Source organism: Callionymus lyra, chromosome 8, assembly GCF_982586985.1.
Source record: "Callionymus lyra chromosome 8, fCalLyr1.hap1.1, whole genome shotgun sequence".
In the NCBI taxonomy this organism is placed as follows: Eukaryota; Metazoa; Chordata; class Actinopteri; order Syngnathiformes; family Callionymidae; genus Callionymus; species Callionymus lyra.
Window position 1 is genome coordinate 1,405,749 of NC_141825.1, and position 20,254 is coordinate 1,426,002.

A 20,254-nucleotide genomic window follows, 5' to 3' on the forward strand; every position below is an offset into this window, starting at 1 on the left:
TATAATAAAATGCAAATCTAATATTGACAGACTTGATCATAAGTAAGTAAGTAAGTAAGTAAGTCATTTTTATTTGTATAGCGCTTTTCCAGACCAGGGTCACAAAGCGCTTAAACAATCAAAACAATACTCAATAAAGTAAATACTTTAAAGATCAAGATAAAACTGATAACACAACAGGAGTTCCAGAAAATCAAGGAAAAGCCTGAACAAATAAAAACGTCTTAAGATGTTTCTTAAAGGAGTCAGTAGACTCCATTAAGCGCTTAGAGAGAGGAAGATTGTTCCAAAGCTTAGGAGCAACAGCCTGGAAGGATTTCAGTGAAGAGTTTTAAGGATCGGAGAAATGTGAGTTCTTCTACTAGAGCTGGTCAGAATTCTCGCTGCAGAGTTCTGAATCAACTGCAGGCCAGACAGCTCCTTCTTGAATAAACTGTTGCAATAGTCCAGGCGAGAAGAAACAAACGCATGGATTACAAGCTCAAGATCATGTTGTGACAACATTTTCCTAAGTTTAGAGATTTTTCTTAGTTGAAGGAAACAGTTTCTGGTCAGTTTCCTGCATTGTTGAACAAGAGACATGTATTTTTCAAATACAACACCCAGGTTTTTCAGGCTCAGTTTGGCTGACTGACCTAAGTCACCCAAGTACTGACTCAACCCTGGAACCTTATCATCAGGAGCAATTACCAGAGTTTCAGTTTTGTCCACATTTAGCTGCAAAGTGTTTTCACTCAGCCATTGTTTGATTTCTCGCAAACAATTGACTAAGCTGTTCAGCCTCTGGGGCTCAATTGGATCAAAAGAGCAGTAGAGCTGGATGTCATCAGCAAAAATGTGATAAGAAACATCTGGAAATCTCTGAATGATTTTACCGAGGTGAATCAAGTACAGCAAAAACAATAAAGGACCCAGAACAGAACCTTGAGGGACTCCACCAGTGGCGTCGTTAGCCCTGGGCGTCCGGAGTTTTAGGAATAGCACCGGATCAATTTCGTTTTGTTTTTTGTTTTTTTTATTATTATTATTTTTTTGTTAAAAAATTATAGCCCCGCGATAACATTCGCTGATTATAAAGCAAACGTTTTTCCAAAGCAGTCATGTATGTTTTAGAAAATTTAGATGAATTGCTCCAGTTTCTCCCCTGAGGTTCACCATATTGGTAACCCAGGGGCCAATTACATCAAATACTTTGATAAAAAGCCTACAAGGAAGGACGTCATCTGAGCCATGACTCTGACCAAGAGGAGGAGAGGGGCTCAGAGACAGTAGGGGTTCCAAACAAAGGGGGAGAGACACGAGAGAATTAATTGTGTCAAACAACACTTTGGTTTTTTTTTATATGATATATAATATATATAATATAATCATACATACTCTTAAGGGAATTGCTGAAATACAGAAAAGGATAAAAATATAGTTTTCACATAATAGAAACAAAGTAAGACTATATATTGGCCTGATCAAAAATAAAGCCATATAAGACAAAATTTGCAAGAGCAGAAAAAACAATCACCAAAGAGTAATACTGTATGACAGCGTACGAGACAATAGTTGAAATAGAAGGGAAAACACATAACCACACATGACCTTTTTTTAATCGGATTCATCTGTGAATCAGTAACTATTGTAAATTTAAAGTAAAAACATTAGTGGTTATGGCTAGTCTGATTAGTTGCATCATTAGGGGAAAAGGTTAAACATCTGAAACATGAGAAGTGAATTAATAAAAGTATCTCAATTTGATGTATCAAATACCCTTAGCTTTGTCTAATGGCTAATGCAGTATGACTGTGGAGCTCAGTCAAAAGGGATTTAGAATTGAAAACTTCCACAGTTTAATTTACGTAACCAAGATTTCAATCTAGGTATCGCCTGATGATACGGCCTCCTACTTCTGTAGCTATACCTTGAATGTTAAAGTATGAATGGTATGGTAATAGAGAACTTCCTTGGCAATCAATGGCAGTTATTTAAACTTGTATCCACACTTCTGAAAAACATTATTATCATTTTTTGTATCGTCTACAAAAAAACATTTAAATGACATCCTCTTAGAATGTAATTTAGTGACACTTATTTATGCTGCCGGCTGAAAGTCACAGAGAAAGAGAATATGTTTATTGGCCGTTCATTTTGTAATTGCCATGTCAATGGTCCGATGCCCTATGGACTCCACACAAGTGGCACTTAAAACCAAAACATTTATTTTGGTTTCGAGTTTTTAACGGAACACAATGAAGTACTGTGCAGTCAATCCCACCTTTTTTTGCTGTGGAAAGGTCTATACTCGACCATGCTCATTGTGCAAAGGAAGAGGAACCATGGAACCGCTTTAGAGCAGGAAGCCAATGAGAGGAAGAGAGAGTAGTTTGCAGAGTGTCACAGACAAGGTGACATGTGAAAAGCTTACCTGTTGCTCTGTTATACCACTACTACCTTACAATGAGACAAGCAAATGCAAAATGCAAACCATATTTTGTGAAAGAAATGTTTCTTAGTTGAAGATAATCAGCTTTGTGAAACCAAAAAGTCTGAGCAGTCACTCCTGGTAAAGTTGACTCAAGGTTTTCACTATCCATCTTGGTGTTCCTCGTGATGCCAGGGCTCTTCTCTTTCAAGTTAATTTCATAGATTTCAAGTAACACCCCTTCATTATGTTGAAATTTCCTTTCTGAGCACACCATGTACACAGTCTCTTATGCCTGTTTGAATTAAGCACAGCTGAATCCATGATGGGATGGAAATAGCATGTGATTGTTAACTATATCCAAACAACAAAGGCTTTGCCTTGTTCTGTACAACGTAATTAAACTAAAACCTAACTCCAGTCTTCTACTTGTGGTTTGTTAACTACTATACAAGGCTATAGGGTCTGAGAGGATATGAGCCTGTGTTTTGGGGGCCACATCCTTTTTCTGCGCCAGCACTTTTGTTTGTTTCACATATACTAGGAAGTGAACCTCTACTTGATATAGCCTCAGTGACCGCTGTGATGCATTGTACACTCAAAAGGTAAGTAAGTAAGTAAGTAAGTAATTTTTATTTTTATAGCGCTTTTCCAGACCAAGGTCACAAAGCGCTTAAACAATCAAAACAATATTTAATAAAGTATATATTTTAAATATCAAGATAAAACTGATGACACAACAGGAGTTCCAGAAAATCAAGGAAAAGCCTGAACTTATTAGTTGTTCAAGATAAAATTATGTTGATATTCAAATGCCTCAGAGAAACCTCTTTGTGCTAAAAGAATTAATAAAAACATACACACTGTATATTGTTAAGGAGAAAGGCAACATAAGAACACAGTGAAGTAACATTTTATATATTTTATGTCCGTTCAAATAATTTACAAGGACTTTAAAATTGCATCAAATATCATTCACATTGCTAGACAATCATTCTATGGCATATGTTTTTGTTTTTATATATGTGTTTATGTGTGTCTCTGTCTGTCTGTCAGTGCGTTTACTGTGCTCCAAATTGTGTAATATACAATATATTATTATAATTATTCATCAGGGATAATAATAAAAAAACATAATAAATTTGGTCAAAATACAAGCATCTCTAACTGAGTTTCCTCGAATTGTTTGTTTGACAGTAAGAAGGTTTTAAATATGAAAAAAATTCCTTCTTGTGATTTAACCCCAGGTGAGGTGGAGTCACCGCGTGTTTCCTGCTAGAACAAGTCGCTCCCGCGAGAGCACACATTTCTCGCCTGCGGTGCGGAATTCTGCCTAAAGAAAAGTCTCTCGGTTCCTATTTCGAGGGCGAAAACTTGCTCCACGTCAGAAGAAACAAATCGAGATCTTGTAAAAACGAGTTTTGAAAAACTAATTTTCCCAAATGCTTAAAGTTATGATCCCGTCGATGGAGAGAAAAGAAGACGAGTCGGGGAAGGTCAAGAAAGTAAGTGCGACACCTTCGACTATTTAAACAGTTGTTAGGCTTGTTTAGACCGAAATGTTTGACGGTTTTGCCTGGAGAAATGGTGTTTGCTTGGGAACATATTGTCAGGTGACACCTCGCCAGGTGATCCTCCCGGAAGAGAGCGCAGCTGCGGAAATAAAAAATCCTCACTGAAGATCTCTGAAATATTTATTCTGAAAAAAAAGTTTTAACTTGTTTACTTGCCATTAGCACTGTGTCGATTTGCATGTGTCATAAAAAATCTCAGTGTTTCTCTGTGGGCGTTGATTTTTTTTCTTTTTTCGTTTGTCTCCTGTTTTCAGCTTTTCCGAGTGGAAGTCTTGTTCAACGAGAGGAAGCACTTCGTTCTTCGCAAAGGCAGCGAGTTCCAGGCCCTTCATAGGAAGGTGAGATAATATATCTCTTTATTATCTTATTTTATAGTTGATGATTTAATGCCCAACACAAAAAATATATTAACAAATACAAAAAAAACAACACTATAATTTGTTTTGTTATGACATCACTGGCAATAAATGGCGTGCTCATTCTGGTTCTCGTCACACTATGGAGCTATGTGGGAAGAATCCGCTGATGGTTGACAACAATTCAGAAACTGTTCCATTGTCTCTTGGGGAGAAGTGCAGGGACAATTCATAAAACTTTGCACTTAGGAAGAATTGTTCTCCAATGTTAAAGGAGTTCAGGTATTTCATGGCTTATAATCACAATTCTGAATCTGCATCTCTCCTTTTGAAACATGGATATAACTAGAATTATTTTTTTCTCTCTGTTATCTATTAATTGACTCAAATCTGTATGTTTTAGCTCAGGAAGATCTGCCAGACTCCTGACTTTCCTAGTAAGAGAAATCCCCACCTGAGGACAAAACCTTTGGAACAGAGGTTGCACGAGCTTGAGGACTACATCCAGGTATCTTCATTGGACAGTCTCTAATACATGCACTTAATAATGATCGGTGGCAAAAGTGAAATCATGAAAAATAACCCAAGTGACTTACTTTTGCATTTTCATACAAATTCATCTTTTTCTCTGACAGCCTCTTGTGACTCTTTATGCTACAATTCAGGGCTCGCTCAAGTCTGTCTGAAACAGGAATCTGAGAAGTCCACAAAAAACAATCCAAACTTGAGTCTGCATGAAGAAATTGATTTTGTTTTGGCCATTATTAGCAGAAGCTCAGCAGTGACTGAACTGTATACACAATAATCACAAGGCACAGCTGTAACATTTGAGCTTACATGCCTGTCCAAAGATTTGTGTACTGGGAACTCTCTAACCTCTCCATTTTGTTTATTAAAAATAAATGTCAAACGCATCAATTCACCTCCAGTGAACCCCAGGTTGGTAACGGAGGTAGAGATAATAATGTTGTGGCAAAAAAGTGAAACCTAGGTTTAATTCGCCCTCTCAATTAAGTACTGCAGTAAAGTGTTCATGCAATAATGGAAAGGTTTCTTTGAACATTTTAAACAACTGCATAAACTTGTTTTTTGTAGCCCACTTGCATAACATCAAGGCCCACATCTAGGGAATCCATTTAACTTTTATTAAATTGGGAAAAGGCATCTTGTGACCTCTCTGTGTGGTGTTTGTATGTTCTCCCCAATGTTGTGTGGGTTTACTCCAGGTTTCCTCCAAAAGGTAAAAAAAAAATACAGAGGTATGAGTGTGTGTGTGAATGGTTGTGTCTTTGTGTGTCCTGCAACATACTGGTGTCCTGTTCATCACGATGTCCCCTGTCCATTACTTGATGAAACTGGTATAGGCTCCAGCCCCCCATGACCCCCATAAGGGAATAAGTGGAAATTAATGAAATAAATATTGCAAAAATATTGGGTAAAATCTAAAATTGTGTTTGTTTTTTTTTCTATGTGGCAAAGGAGGTCATCTACCAGAATGAAGATGCACCACAGGTTCTGCTGGACTTCCTGCACCTAAGACACTTTCACACGGGGAACAGGATGAGCAGCATGGAGTAAGTGTCGTAGAATTCAAACTGCAAAGGAGGCGCCTTCTAAAATTAGTATGCAAGTTTTCAATACTTTCATTTCCAAAGGAGTCTCGAGACACCTTACAGTGAAAACCTTTTTTTGGCTGTAGGCATCTGTAATCTTGTCCTTTTGGTCACTATCATGGATAAGGTTGATCAGTAAATCAAGAGCTTTGCCTCTTAGCTCAACTTATTTGTCACCACAAAAGAACAATAAGACCTTTTGAACACTTGCACACTTTAAAAGTATGAAGACAATATTTTCTTGTTTTTCCAACATTTTTAGTATTGTTTGAAAACCTTAAACTTTCATTAAACCAAGAGTCCAACTCAAGTCACCAAGTATAAAGACTGACTGTAACCACCAGGCTATGAGATAACATAGCATAGCTGTTGGCTTCTTCCTTGGCATTAGATACTTTTTTCCTTTTCACGTCTACACTACAAGTACTTCAGTCTACTCTCCTCATTCTGCCTCTTTCAAGTTTTCTTGTATCCTTCTTTTTTTCCTGACATTATCCTGCTCATAATGATTCTATCACTGTGTTTCCTTGCTCTTTTTCTGACGAAACATCCAACCCCTTCTTGGCAGTTTCCCTTTTGCTGTATATTTTAATTACATTTTCTTGGTTCCTGACCATTAAAATCCTCCACAAGCCACATACTACACATAACAAACCTATGCTACCTGGCAACATGTCTAGACATTCAAAAATATTTTTTGTGCTTTCAGATCTCTGGATGAACTGGACATTGACGATTACTGGTATGTTTGGGTTTTCATTCCATACTAGCATTGAGCACATTGGTTTCTAGCTTGGTCTTCAAAATCTACATTGATTTCCTTCAGCATTCGGTTAGCAACGCAACCAGTTCTGGGATACTTTAAGGATCCTTACATCTCTCAATCCATATCAGGTAAGAACGATGTGCAGATACCTTCAAGTTCCTTAAACGATGTTACCTTTAGTTTTTATTTAGTAAAAGGTAATCTTTCCAGGTCTGCCGGATGCTGTTGTGGATGGCGTGCTTCAGGGTTTTTATCCAAGGGATGTAAGGGTCAGCTTCACCTCTATGCCAACGATGTTGAACACCCACAAGTCCCATGTCAACAGCTAGATATGATCGGTGTTTTAATGATAAAACTAAAATTCACTCAAAGCCTACTCAAACTTTAGTTATGTGTAAAAAGACTTTATTAATGGAGACAGAATAAAAATAAGCATAGACATGAATATTGTCTTGATGTTGGAAGATGGTTAGACATATTCTTTTGGTACTGTTGCACAGGATTTTAATACTTTCTGAATATAATTGTTTTTAATCATTTATTATAAGGGGTTATGTCTTAATTTGTGTTTTTAATATGTCGAAAAATAAAATGCAGCCCATTGGAAAAAGTATTCATACCGCTTGAACTTTTTTACATTTCGTCTCTTTACAATCATAAACTTGAATGTATTTGATTTAGGTGTTATGTGATACACCGACGCAAAGTAACACATAATTGTGAAGTGGATAATGGCTTTCAAACTTTTAAGCAAATAAAAAAAAAAAGGTGTCTACATCATTTATTCATTTTTAACCAAAGTAGTTTAACACAATTTGAAACGATTCTCCAAATCTGTTTCTCCCAACTGGTGTCTAAAGCAGATAAGCTCCTGACACAAGTTTGGTTGAAGCTTTCTATGAAAAATTACCGTTTGTTTTTTACACAATCTGCATGTATTTTGTATGGAATCAACAGAAATACACAATTTAGCAGAAACAACCTATAATGCATTAAGCTTAGTTATCACTATGTACACAATACATGGTTTCTAAATGAGTAAATGTTATCTTGTGTATAATTGAGTCATTGTCGATCGCTGTTAATGCCTTATTGGCTGATGGGAAAACTGATTTCCACAATACGAGAATCCAGTAAAATCTACTGCATTTAAAAGGTATTGTCAATTACTGTGATACGTGGAAATTGTTAAAATTGTAAAATGTTCAGTCATGTTTAACTTATCTCGAAAACCTGCAAAAATGTAGGACTTGCGTGATGGAACTGCTTAGCTTTACCACCTCAAAAACAAAGAAGTCAGTCTGCGACTTTAGGTGGTTCAGGCCACGCCTAGTGTCGATCAAGGGTGGTGAGGTCGAGATTGAAGACAGCTACCCCGGAGAAATGGAGTTATTTCCCTATGAAGCATAAACGCAATAATGCATTTAAAGTTTCTATTTCTGATCAAGAGCACTTGTATAATCGCAATGACAGGTCATTCTCAGATAGTTATCAACCGCCCCAAATAGATATTATTTTGTAAAGATGTCTATTGTTTATTATAAAAAATAAAAAAAATCTAATTTATGAAGAAAAACATTGTCCTCCTGTTCACCAACACCTTTGCTAGGATACCCTGGTGTCTTCTCTAGCACATGAGGACCAAAGAGCCAGGATGCAACAATTGAGAATTCAGTTGAAACAGAAGATTAATAAATGGACATACCCACTGGAAGGTGGTATATGCAATAAAATATTAATAGTACACTTTAAAAGTGTACTTTTCAACAATCAATTGGAAAACATATTCTTGAAGAACTCTCTTAACAACTCACTTTTTTGTCCTGATTTAAAATATATTATTTAGAGTGGTGGCCCCAACCAATTAGGCCTAAAAGGCTAGTGAAACAGAAAAACATATATATAAAAATAATTTTTATTAGTTGTGGCCACGTTTTTTTTTTACAATGTCTTGTCTGGAGCTCCTTAGACTAGTGCCAATGTGGCAACTTCAACTGTTTCTTGACGCGTTGTGTCCCAGCTTGTCAACGTTGAAAACAATGACATCTAGTAACTGTTATTTGAATCAGTGGGGGTGTTGTTCTTATAAATTGCAATTGTAGATTTTTCCAGAAGAATGTAAAGAGAATTAGGAGTTTGACTGAGTAATGTAAGTTTTGCAAGTTAAAAATATAAAATCGGGGGCGGTCAAATAATTAAAAAATATATATATTTATAAACTAGTGGCCCTAATACTCCCGTCATATATTTTTGTTTCAAATTAAAAATGAAATAAACATGGATTCAGCGGCCCTGTAAATGGTATCGGCCGTTGCGCTCTGCGCATGCGCGAGACGGTAGGCGGAAGTGTAGCTGCTGTGCTGGCGGTGTTTCTACAATTTCTTCTCGTAGATACTAATCTGTCCTCGCACTCCGACACAACACTCCTCACTCATCACAAACTCCGTCAGAATTTGCCTCTTCTTGGAACCGCCCCGACTCTGGCATTTTAGCCAAGGCTCCCTAAAAAGGTTTGAATTAATTTTTCATATCGGTGTGTTTACAAACGGAGGGAAATGCATTTGTAAAGCTCCTGAAGCCACTACTCATCAGATTAGCTCAAATTGCTGCCAATATACCTGAGCTAGTTAGCTAGCAGCAAGCTAGCGAAAAGTCAAAAGTGTTCATTCAATTCTATAGAGATATGCAAGCATGCTTATTTAAACTTTACAAGTGTCTCCAGTGGTGTGCTCAAATATCCTGCTGTGTTCGCAGTAACCTCAGATGTATCCTATATGTTTGCATGCTAGAGGATTAGGTCCAATGGCATCTCTCCCCGTTAAGTTAATCTAAGAATAGAGAAGTCAGATTGATCCCTCCACAAACACATTATTATTAAATTGTTCTTTGGCACATAAGGAAATAGTGAAAAGTCACCCTAATCCTCTAATCCTCACCCTTTAAGTGAATATTTTACCAAAGTACCTATAGAAACTTGGCGGACTGTTGCTAGCTGCTGTTACTGCTGCACAGTTTTGAGTCAGCAGGTCAGATTTGTGTTTCAGACCATATAATTACATGTAATGGTCTTTTGATGGAAAATGAAAAATGTAATTTAATACTAGCATAATGACCTTGAGAATTAATGGAAACCATATTTTAAGTAATCATTTTTAGAACTCGTTTTAAAAGCATGTTTTTAATTAGTTGTATCTATGGTTTGTTGTAAATTATTTCTGTTTATTTTTATCATCAATATGATATTTTATTTGTTTTGTTATTGTGCTTTGTTATTCTTTTGCATGTGTGTAATGTATGTCTTAATGTAACATGTGTGTGACCCTTGTCTGGGAAATCTGCTTAATAAATAATGAATACATACATATGTTTAAAGGTATATTGATTAATGCAAAACCTCCTGAAGTCTGCAGACACCTCCTTTGTTGTGTACCCTCTCCTATTCATGTCCACAACTGCTGTTGGTTCAGCAAATATCACAATATGGCCGCTAAGGTATTTTTTTAGAAGCGTTTTTATTGAGCCTTTTTACGTTTGGGTGATGAACAGAAGGCAAGTCTGTGCACATCCCTCAGAAGCGCCACCGTTTAGTGTGATGGAAGAGGTGATGTTGTGTCCAAACTGTTTTATTTGTTGGTAAGAAGGCCCAGCACCCAGTCACAGGGCAGGGTCTGCACAGCTTTAGTTAATAGTTTCCCACCCAGGTGAATGTTTACTTAATAATATTCATTCACATTAATAATATGGTGAGAAATACAATGAGAAAGTTACAGAAAATTACACAAACCTGTAAAGATTCCATGTAAATAAATCTGTTACTGACTTTCAAGCTGATGATTTACTGTAAGAACGTTCTTCCTTGCTGTGACTTTCAGAAGTACCTCAGTGCCTTTGTCTTTCAACTACAATTTTTTCACTGAGAAACTGAAGCATTTATTTTCAGCATAGGTTACTGAATTGGTCCAACTCTATTATATTAATGGTGTGTTAGTGCACAGAACCGGAAAAACGACAGAATAATTTAGAATGATTTTTTTTACCAATCACTAAATAAAAGAAAAACACTTCACTTTTAAGTATCCTTTGCAACCAATACAGTAGTCAGGTCTTTTTAGACAATGTGCTTTGTTGCCTTTATGAGTGATAGGCAGTAAAGTAAGTAAGTATTTAAGTAATTTGTTTTTTTGACACTGCAGTGTTTTAAAAGCCAAACATTTCCCTCTGTGGCTAAACTGTTGACTTCATCAATCTAGGATATAAGACTTTGTTACAGTTCCAGGTAAACAAACATTTTTTAAAGCAATTTTGTACATCAATGTTGAATTTATTGGTTATTCTCATATAATCCTCTACTTAACTCTAATCTCCACTGAACATGGAAGAGCACTAGAATATAAAAGAGTGTTCTCATCATCAGTTTACATACATTTGTACACCATTTTAAACTGAAGTCGATATGGAACATTTAGAATTTCACTTGACTCCTGTATTGTTCTCGGTGTTATCTTGACCTTTTAAGTATATATTTTATTGGATATTGTTTTGATTGTTTTAAGCGCTTTGTGACCCTGGTTTAGAAAAGCGCTCTACAAATATTACTTACTTACTTACTTACTTCACCTGCAAGTCCTTTTAATAGTTCGGCCTTTAGGTATCTAAAAACACAAACTTTGATCCTGGCCATCTACACACCACCAAAGCCAAAATGGATCTGACATGAGTTTTTTGAGCCCTTGTTCTGGTTTGCATAATAATAATAATAAAAAGAACATACCTGAAGCTACTTAAACTTTCTCGTATTCTGCCCAAGCCAATCGATTGTTGCTTACTTGTTGACATGTTAGATTCCTTGAAGCTCACTCAGGGGATGAAATAACCAAATCAACTCACTCTATATTTCACTCCTCCATATAGAGTACAGGCCAAAAGTCTGTGGCCTGACTCTGCAGAACACAACTAATGGCCCCAACTCTATTAAAAGTGAATAAATTCCACTAAGTAACTCAAACAAGCGGACCTGATAAGTGAAGTGAAAACATTTTCAGGTGACTGCCTCCTGAATTCGTCAAGAAAAATCATAAAGTCTGCAGAAGAAATAATTAGATCTACTTTGAAGAAACTATGCTATAACATATTTTCAGCTATTTCAAATTTCTTTGTCATAATGTTTTAATGCATTCAGTGATGATCAACAATGTAATAAGTCATCAAAGTAAAGAAAACCCATTTCACGAAAGTGTGTGTTCAAATGTTGTCCTGCTCTTGGTTATTTACTCTGGAATCAACTATTCTATTCTGTTACCTGTTACCTATCCGCTTCGTGCCTTGTGGCACATAAGGCCTTCACAGAGCGCTTACACTTCTCCTGGGCAGCTTCCGCAGTCCTCACTTCAGACCATGATGTCCATCCTGCTTCCTTTTTTTCCTTTTAGAAAGCACACCTCCAGGTGGTCTTTGGTCTTCCCTTTCTTCTCTTCCCTTCTGGTGCCCATGTCATGCTATATCGCAGTCATTGTCGTGGTCCAGTTTTCCAGTATGTGTCCAATCATTTTCCATCTACGCAGCTTCATTTCTTCACTCAGTGGCTTCATCTCGGCTCTTTCTAGCAGGTCTTCGGTTCTGACGTGATCTTGCCACTGTATACCCAGTATTCCGCGTAGGCATCTATCAATGGAATACATCAACTGCTTCGTTGTCTCCATTGTTTATTTTCCATGGTTAACATCCGTATAACAAGACTGGCACCACTAGCATTTTGTAGACCCTGGTCTCGAAAAGCGCTATATAAATAAATATTACTTACTTACTTACTTACTAGCATTTTGTAGAGTCTTAGCTTTGTTCTTCTTGGGATGCTGTTGGAGCTCCAGATCTTTTTGAGTCTAATGAAGGCCCCTCTTGATTTTGATAGTCTATTCTTCAGGTCCTTCATTCCGCCTCCCTCTTTACAAACGGTTGCTCCCAGGGTAAAGGAACTGCTACCTCTTTGATGTCTTGGCCACTGATCTGAATTCTTTCCTGGTTTCTTCATCCATCCTTGTTGTTTTATTCTGAATTTGTTGTTTTGTAGAGGAGAGTAACACTATGTCATCTGCGAAGTCTAAGTTGTCCAGTTTTTGTTGTCCTGTCTAACTGTTCTTCTCATGATCCGATTCATCACAATCAAGGATATTGCAACCTTTTTTGATACCAGATTCCATACTTTTCCATGATTATTCACTGGCTTTTGTGATGGACAGAATCAAAAGCTTTTTGGAAGTCTACAAAGTTAATGTATAGTGTTGCTTGCCACTCATTAACTTGTTCTATGATGTTTCGTAGTATGAAGACATGCTCTGTTGTTCCCCTTCCTGTTCTGTAACCTGCTTGTTCTTTTCTCAGTCTGAAGTCAATTCTATTTCCTTTACGGGTTTCCTTTCTTTGCTAGTTTGATGATAAGCCCTTTCTTCCAGTTTGTTGGGATCTTTTCATGGTTCCATACATACCCAACTTTGTGTACCTTTATTGCTATCAGCTTTTAATAATTTGGCCGTGATGGAGTCGATTCCTGGTGCCTTACTATTCTGCAGTCTATTCTAGTCAAATAATATTCTATTCACATGATCTGAACCTTATCTCCCCAAAACTCTCACAGATGAGGTCAAGCATATACAGCCCTGGTGTCTACCTGCTCACCTTTTAATAAAGATTATCAATGTTTGAGGGGGTTTTTTCACCCATAAGTTTAACTTTGTTGATCATGCAATTTTACTGGATGCTTTGACCAAGAGGGAAGCAAATGAACTAAAATGTCAATTTTGCAAAATTGAAGTATCAACTGTCAAATATTTAGGTATGACTGCTTCTTAAGGGTCTCGGCACTGGTAATACAACCAAAACCCTATCTTATTTCGTCTGCTAAATCTTTGATTGGTTTGTGTCTTTGTGTCTCTACAGGAGTGTCATGTGGGCCAAAGCATCTGTGGTAGCCCTTTTGGCCTTAGCAGTGGGATACTTGTACCACAATCCTCAGCTGCAGGTGCAGATCCTCCATTATGTTCCACTGCCAAATTACCCTTCTTTGTCTAAAAGCCCTGACAGCCTGGAGCTGGCCATTTCAACAGCCTGGGAGAGGCTCATCACCCTGCCGACAGAACAGTGGAGCCGAGTGGCAGTAGGGTGAGCATGTGAATCCTCCTAGGACATGTTTTTACCTCCTCAACTTTCCTTCAACTCAATTGTTTTTGTTGGGCTTTAAGGAAAACTTTTTTTACTTTGTCTATATTCCATGCAGCTGAAGATAAGGCATTCCTTTTGTTGTGAACTCAATAATGGAATCAAATTTTGTTTTATGGTTGATCACACTTATTCACAATATCAGACCCTAAATGAAAAAAGTAAATGACAACATAAGTCAAATTCAAACACAGTAAGTGTTCAGTTGGAACATTATGAATATTTTTTAAATCACTGCAAATTGCCGGGCCCCAATAGTAAATTTCACGCCTAGTGAATGAAATGAAAATTAAATTCTTAAATCCAAGGAGCAGCTTTTACATTTTTATAACTTTGGTTTTCGGGATGATGTTTGACCTATTGTTTCCTCTTCAAGTGTAAATGCCTGTGTGGATGTGGTGGTGTCTGGCGTGGGACTCTTGCAAGCTCTGGCTTTGGACCCCGGGAGTGGAATGGACCATGCGGTTTTGCACACAAAACAGGACCTAAAGGAAGCCTTCATCCACTACATGGAACGTGGAGCAGCAGCTGAGCGATTCTTCAGTGACAGCGAGGCTTTTCAGAGGATTGCACGGGCAGCAGCAGAATATCCCGGGGCCAAGGTAAGATTCCCTATCACACACCTGACATGTGATTGTGTTGGCACATCATAAGTATGACTGCCCTGTGTTGTTCTTTCAGCTCTATGTGGGTGGAAACGCTGCTCTTATTGGCCAGAAGCTTGCCACTTATCCTGATCTTATGGTACAAAACTGAAATTTGTGAACTTTAGGATTCATTAGTATAATTCTACGTATTTCTAGGTGTCACTGTATATGTTTAGCATTTATTTGTGATAATTACACATCCATCTTTCTCAGGTCCTGTTGTGTGGTCCGATTGGCCCCAAACTTCACGAGATGCTCGATGAACAGATTGTCGTTCCTCCAGCTTCTCTTACTGAGATTGACAAGTACCATCTGATTCTAGAGTACAAAGCAGGTAATTTGTGTGTTGTGTGCGAGTGTCATCAGCTGCTCTACTTACATTGCTGCTCCTCAGGGGAAGAGTGGGGTTCATCTCAGGCGCCTCAAGCCAACCGCTTCATATTTTCTCATGACGTGTCCAACGGAGAGATGAGCTCCCTGGAGACCTTTGTAGCCAGTTTGGATGATTTCCAGCCAGATCTAGTTGTGCTATCCGGACTACACATGATGGAGGGACAAGGTCGAGAACTGTGGGAGTCACGTCTGAAGGAGGTCACCTAGCTTTCTTATTCCACTGTGGTGCTGTGCATGTTGGGGTGAAAATGAACTGGGGATATACAGTAGTTAATACAAAGTTTTACTCATCAGAACCTCAGATTTAAAAGTAGACAGCGACCAGCACACATTTCTGTAATGGCTTAACGTGTTGGCCACTCAAACCAGTGCACCCAGAAATATTTTCTCAATGTACATTTGAAAGTTTCTTTCTGTCCAGTGTGTCTATATTTAATCTATACATATATAGACAAATATAGCAATGTATAGACCAGAGTAGTTCAAGTTGCTGCTACTTAACCTCAAGCTTGCACATCGTCCTAATCAGACCTATGCCCTTAGTCTTCTTTTATTTTACCCTGGAATGTTAATGTATAACATAAGCTTAATTCTTCTAATTTCATCTCCTTTAAAGTGTTTAGACTTAAAAGTACATCAGAGGGATCAATAAAGTTGTATCTATCTATCGCTATCTAGAACGTTTGTAGTTGTTTTAGTAGATTTTAAAGAAAGACACGTTGTTTTGACTGTAAAAAGTGCATAAGAGGGTCTCCCAGTGTTGTATTGACAACTTTTAATCAAAATATATTAGCAAATAATTTGACCCAGGGGTTATATATGTTTGCAATCTTAAATCATTGTAATAACTCACCCTGACTTTTGCTCATACAAAGCCCCACCTCTTTTGCTTTGGGAAAATGCCAGAAATGATGTCAGCGGGTACATATCTACACACGGATGTTTTGTATGGATTGTTAATATTCTGGAGAAAAGGATTTTGACAAAATGTCTCATAGTGGTGTGTCCTTGAAACGTTCCACCATGAAAAGACCAGAAAGCTCTCTGTTTAGATGTTCTAAAAAGCAAGAATTTTAGCCAGCTCTAATGACTTCCCGCTGCTTGCACTGACATCTGTTTATTGCAAACACACTTTGAAAAATGTATTTTAAAATAGATATGTGAATTGTTAATTAAGTCGCTTTGAACTACAAATGAGAAACGCTTGGAGAAGTGAAACATACACTAGTGATGGGTTGATTGACCAAACATTATTGATCCTGGGAATGGTTTCCCCCAAAGCTCTGCCGCGGGCACAAATACACACAATAAACTGACTCTGATTCTTCACCCGAATTCAAGTAACACAATGTCCGCTTGACGTGTTAATTCTGTTATGTTCTCTGATATTGTTTTGTCATTGGTAAATTGGTCCAGAAAACAACAATTGTTAATGATTCTATTCTGTTGTTCCAAATTAAAATGATAACAACCTTATAACTAGCTAAAGGTTAATGTGAAAAACGTACCGCCTAATATATTTTTTTTATTTGCTCTTTTACATGCCGCAAAGTGATCTAGGACAAGGATTTACTGTTTGACTAAAATCAGTATATATATTTGATAGCGAAAAGTGATTTGTTTTTCCATTCTGTATTTATTTTATAATTCACTTAATTGAGAAATGTGTTTATCTGAAGTTCTGCAGAAAATAATAAGCAGCAAAGGTGAGATGCATTTTTAGCAACACTTAAGATACGATAATACAATAGATTGGAAATATATTTGTGATTAATCACCACCAGTTGGTTCAATCAAAAACCTATGACATTTTAAATTGAACTAAAGACTTGTTTTGTTCACACAGGCTGTCGAATCCATTGCAGACATCAGTAAAGACGTTCCAATCCACCTGGAATTGGCCAGCATGACGGACAAGGACTTTATGAACAGCATCATGCAGGAGGTACACGTTTCATCATAGGGGACCTGTTTGTAGGGTCTGGATTAGAACGCAGTTAGATGGATACATGGAGCCACATTTTTTCTTTATACTATCCAGTTTCAGTCCAAACAACGATACTTTAACCAGGTCAAAGTTTATTTTTTGAGTTAAATTAAAGAATTATAAACATATTAGATTTGTACAAACCATAGTCCAGTGTCGGTGAGACAGTTTTTATTGAGAAGGCACTATAATCTTTCACTGGTCCAGATTGCTTGATTAAATTGATTGTACTTGACCAGGAAAAGCATAAACCTGTCAGTAAAACCCTTACAGATCAGTGTCAAGTCAGAGCAATTGAAAACCAAAGTTCAAAGGAACTTATATGTGCCTTTTATTAAAGTAACTAAAAGCACAATGGTCTTGATAATCTTTAAATGGAAGAAGTTTGGGACGACACTGCTATTTAATCCAAGATCGTAAAAGTCATGATCATCTGTTATTTTAGTGTCCTTTGTTGTAAATCTGCCATCATTTCTACGAGTTTGTGTTTTTCTGGAAATACTGGCTGCTGTTTGCCTGAACAAGGAAAAAAATAAATAGATTTTAGCAAATGGCTAAAATATGACGAAAAGTGAAACCGTTAAGGGGGTCTGAATACCTTCCAAACATGTGTAAATGTGTTAAAAGTTGGGGCATTTTATTCTGTTCTTATCTGTTCTTTCCATAATATTGATACTGCAACTGATTAACACAACCCCATTAACCAAGTAAAAAAAACTAAGCTCACCTGCGGGATTTCAAACCATTTCTGATGACTACATTAAGAAGCTTTTGCTGAGTGTGTAGGTTTACATGTGTATAAACAGTATAATGAAAATATAAGAAGACCCTCCCCCTTTAAATTTTAAGCGGGAAGTTAGCAGGTGGTAAAAATATATTTTACTATATCAAGGTATACGTCTGTTCCAAAGCCTCGTTTCCATTTTCATTATGTTTTTTTCTATTTATAATGAGGTCTTTTGTTTTTTTGTTAGCAGGTCGTGCCGAGAGTCCAATCCATCGGTCTGAATGAGCAGGAGCTTCTGTTTCTCTCTCAGGCCAGCAACGGGCCACATTCCGACCTGACTTCCTGGAGAGCAATCCCAGATGTGGGCCAAGTCAGTGACATCCTTTTGTGGATTCTGGAGACCTATGGTCGCAGTGACCCATCTTATGAGGCGGACCTCACCCGCATCCACTTCCACACACTAGCGTACCACATCCTTGCCACGGTGGACAGCTACTGGGACAACCAGGCGTCGGCTGTGATGGCCGGAGCTCGAGTGGCCAGCAGTCAGGCGTGTGGTCTTAAGGCTGTTGACGTTGACAAAGTGGTTCTGAAAGCACCGCTTCAGTTCCAAAGCTCATACACGGAACCACACCAAACGCTGTCCATCAACCCGAAAGAGCCTGTGACTGTGTGGCGCCGCGGTAACGTCACCTTCCACCTGAGCCCCGTGCTCGTCTGCAAACACCCTCTGCGGACAGTTGGGCTTGGAGACGCCATTTCTGCAGAGGGACTGATTTACTCCCATTTACAAAGCCATCAACCCTTTTGAAGTCTGGAGGGAGTACATCAATGGATCCGAACTTCTTTTGAGAGTCTGAGTTTCTGAACACAGATATTTCTTCCTCCCTTCACTTCACTCCTCTGATATCAATGGAATTATTATGCCTGGAGTCCTTCTTGATGACACTTCAAATCTGCCACCTTGTGGCACACACAGGTAGGCTCTAACCCAGTTTGAGGTGGAAACTATGCACTAGGCACAGCTCTAAGCCATTGTTCCAAAGAGTTTGTCTGACTTATTTCTGTCCAGCCTAATGTGCCTTTAAAAAAAAACACTTTTTATTTTAGTGTGATTCAAACTTGTGTTCCTCTCTAGGTAGCATGCACTGCTAACATGGACACACATTTGGTCTGCATTGCCATTTTCAGTTTGAAAACAGAAAATAAAATTGTGAAATCTTCCATTTTCTGTGCCTGTAATGATGGAGAAAATACTAAATATTCAACCCAATGAGCCCCTATATAGTTTGTCAACGTGCTATACTGTGGTTGATGTATTTGTCTAAATGTATTATCAACTATGATGTTCTGGTTTCAAAGCAAAAGTCAAATGTAAACAAAAGATGCAACCAGTAAAACGCACAAAGAAGTTCTCCAACAAACACACAAACAAACCGCATTTGATGTTCATCTATTTGCACAAATTGAGTTGTATACTTGAATTTTTGCTATTTTAGAACAACATAGGCTTCTTTAAATTGTGCTGCTGAGGCATTGTTGCAAAGTGCAATAAAACGTAATCCAATGCACAATGTATAGGAATTTAGGGAATTTAAGATAACTGAAAAATCCCCACAATGACTTGAGTATGTTTAAGATTTTAAAATCCTTTAAAATGCAGGATTCAATTAAGAAAATAAAGGGCAAAGAAACTCTCTCTTTCCATGTTACCTCCTTAGTAATAAAACATGTTGTTGTGATCATGTATTTGACACATTCACAATTAAGTAATGCCAGTTTTCTCATTAAATAATGCTGTATGTTCTACAAAACAATGGTGGTTTTGATCAAAGGTTTGTCAGTGTTGTTTCGAAGGACATGTGAAATGATGGTTCTTTATGTTTAAGGTCAACAAGTGTCCTGCTAATGGTATTTTGGAGTATTTGTTACTGTTTTTGTGTTATTTAGCTCTTCCTTTGGTTTCTGTTCAATGTTCTCTGCATTATGGTTTTAGGGAAATTCATACATTAAATATAATTGAGGTCACATTTCTGAATGTAACCATCATTATACCTCAACAGTGCCCGTGAGGGCGTGCAATAATTTTGTGGATGCGAGCACCAAGAGAGGTTTTTTACTTGAATCTCTCTGTGCTTGTCGGAGTTGGCATTAAACCAGGAATTGTCCCTTTCACATCTGTTCTTTAGAAGAATCTTTTCCTGGTATCCTATTTTTATTGTCTTAACTACATGAGCTTCTTTATCTTTAAAATGTCTCCACATCAATAAACCTGTCTGTATTCGGTCAAGGATAAGCTCCACCATCTCGTTTAGAGTAAATGAAGCTGTTCAATAAATGTCTCCACATTGACTTGCTTTGTTTTTCTTTTTCAATATTCCATCGGTATACATTTGGATAACTGAAGGTTAAAAAAAGGTTACATTTGACAATGTATTTAATGTTTTTCATGAACAGACAGTAGATCTAAAAAATATCTTAATTTTAAAACAAACATCCTGTCATTACACAGGTTGTATCAAAATGTGCATGCTCATGGCTGCTGCACCATTAGTATTAAGTTAGGTGA

At 37.5% G+C, this 20,254-nt stretch overlaps 2 protein-coding genes across 4 annotated transcripts; both read left to right on the forward strand.

Annotated features, from left to right (window-relative positions):
* The first annotated feature begins 3,704 nt into the window (after nt 1-3,704).
* Nucleotides 3,705-7,332, forward strand: snx22 (sorting nexin 22). Its single transcript, XM_087797311.1, has 7 exons — nt 3,705-3,915; nt 4,239-4,322; nt 4,744-4,848; nt 5,820-5,914; nt 6,663-6,695; nt 6,780-6,847; nt 6,930-7,332. Exons 1-7 carry the CDS (start codon nt 3,853-3,855, stop codon nt 7,046-7,048), a joined length of 567 nt encoding a protein of 188 aa, XP_087653437.1. The 5' UTR covers nt 3,705-3,852; the 3' UTR covers nt 7,049-7,332.
* A 1,739-nt stretch (nt 7,333-9,071) lies between these two features.
* adpgk (ADP dependent glucokinase) lies at nt 9,072-20,037 on the forward strand. 3 transcript variants are annotated; one of them, XM_087797795.1, is made up of 8 exons: nt 9,072-9,229; nt 13,653-13,874; nt 14,308-14,533; nt 14,613-14,675; nt 14,792-14,912; nt 14,973-15,169; nt 16,818-16,916; nt 17,933-20,037. In XM_087797795.1, the coding sequence occupies exons 2-8, from the start codon at nt 13,660-13,662 to the stop codon at nt 18,494-18,496; spliced, it is 1,485 nt and encodes a 494-aa protein (XP_087653921.1). In that variant the 5' UTR covers nt 9,072-9,229; nt 13,653-13,659; the 3' UTR covers nt 18,497-20,037. The 3 variants fall into 3 exon arrangements, with proteins under 3 accessions (XP_087653921.1, XP_087653923.1, XP_087653922.1); XM_087797797.1 differs by having other exon boundaries at nt 9,073-9,229; nt 17,936-20,037; XM_087797796.1 differs by lacking the exon at nt 9,072-9,229 and adding an exon at nt 10,929-10,995.
* Nucleotides 20,038-20,254: the final 217 nt, after the last annotated feature.

Bases quoted from the DNA above. Each gene is read 5' to 3' on its own strand.
- snx22 (XM_087797311.1), top strand. From the start codon at position 3,853: ATGCTTAAAGTTATGATCCCGTCGATGGAGAGAAAAGAAGACGAGTCG. The intron at 6,696-6,779 runs GTATGTTTGGGT...GATTTCCTTCAG, and splicing joins CTGGACATTGACGATTACTG to CATTCGGTTAGCAACGCAAC. The intron at 6,848-6,929 runs GTAAGAACGATG...TAATCTTTCCAG, and splicing joins CATCTCTCAATCCATATCAG to GTCTGCCGGATGCTGTTGTG.
- adpgk (XM_087797795.1), top strand. From the start codon at position 13,660: ATGTGGGCCAAAGCATCTGTGGTAGCCCTTTTGGCCTTAGCAGTGGGA. The intron at 14,676-14,791 runs GTACAAAACTGA...CATCTTTCTCAG, and splicing joins CCACTTATCCTGATCTTATG to GTCCTGTTGTGTGGTCCGAT. The intron at 14,913-14,972 runs GTAATTTGTGTG...GCTGCTCCTCAG, and splicing joins GATTCTAGAGTACAAAGCAG to GGGAAGAGTGGGGTTCATCT.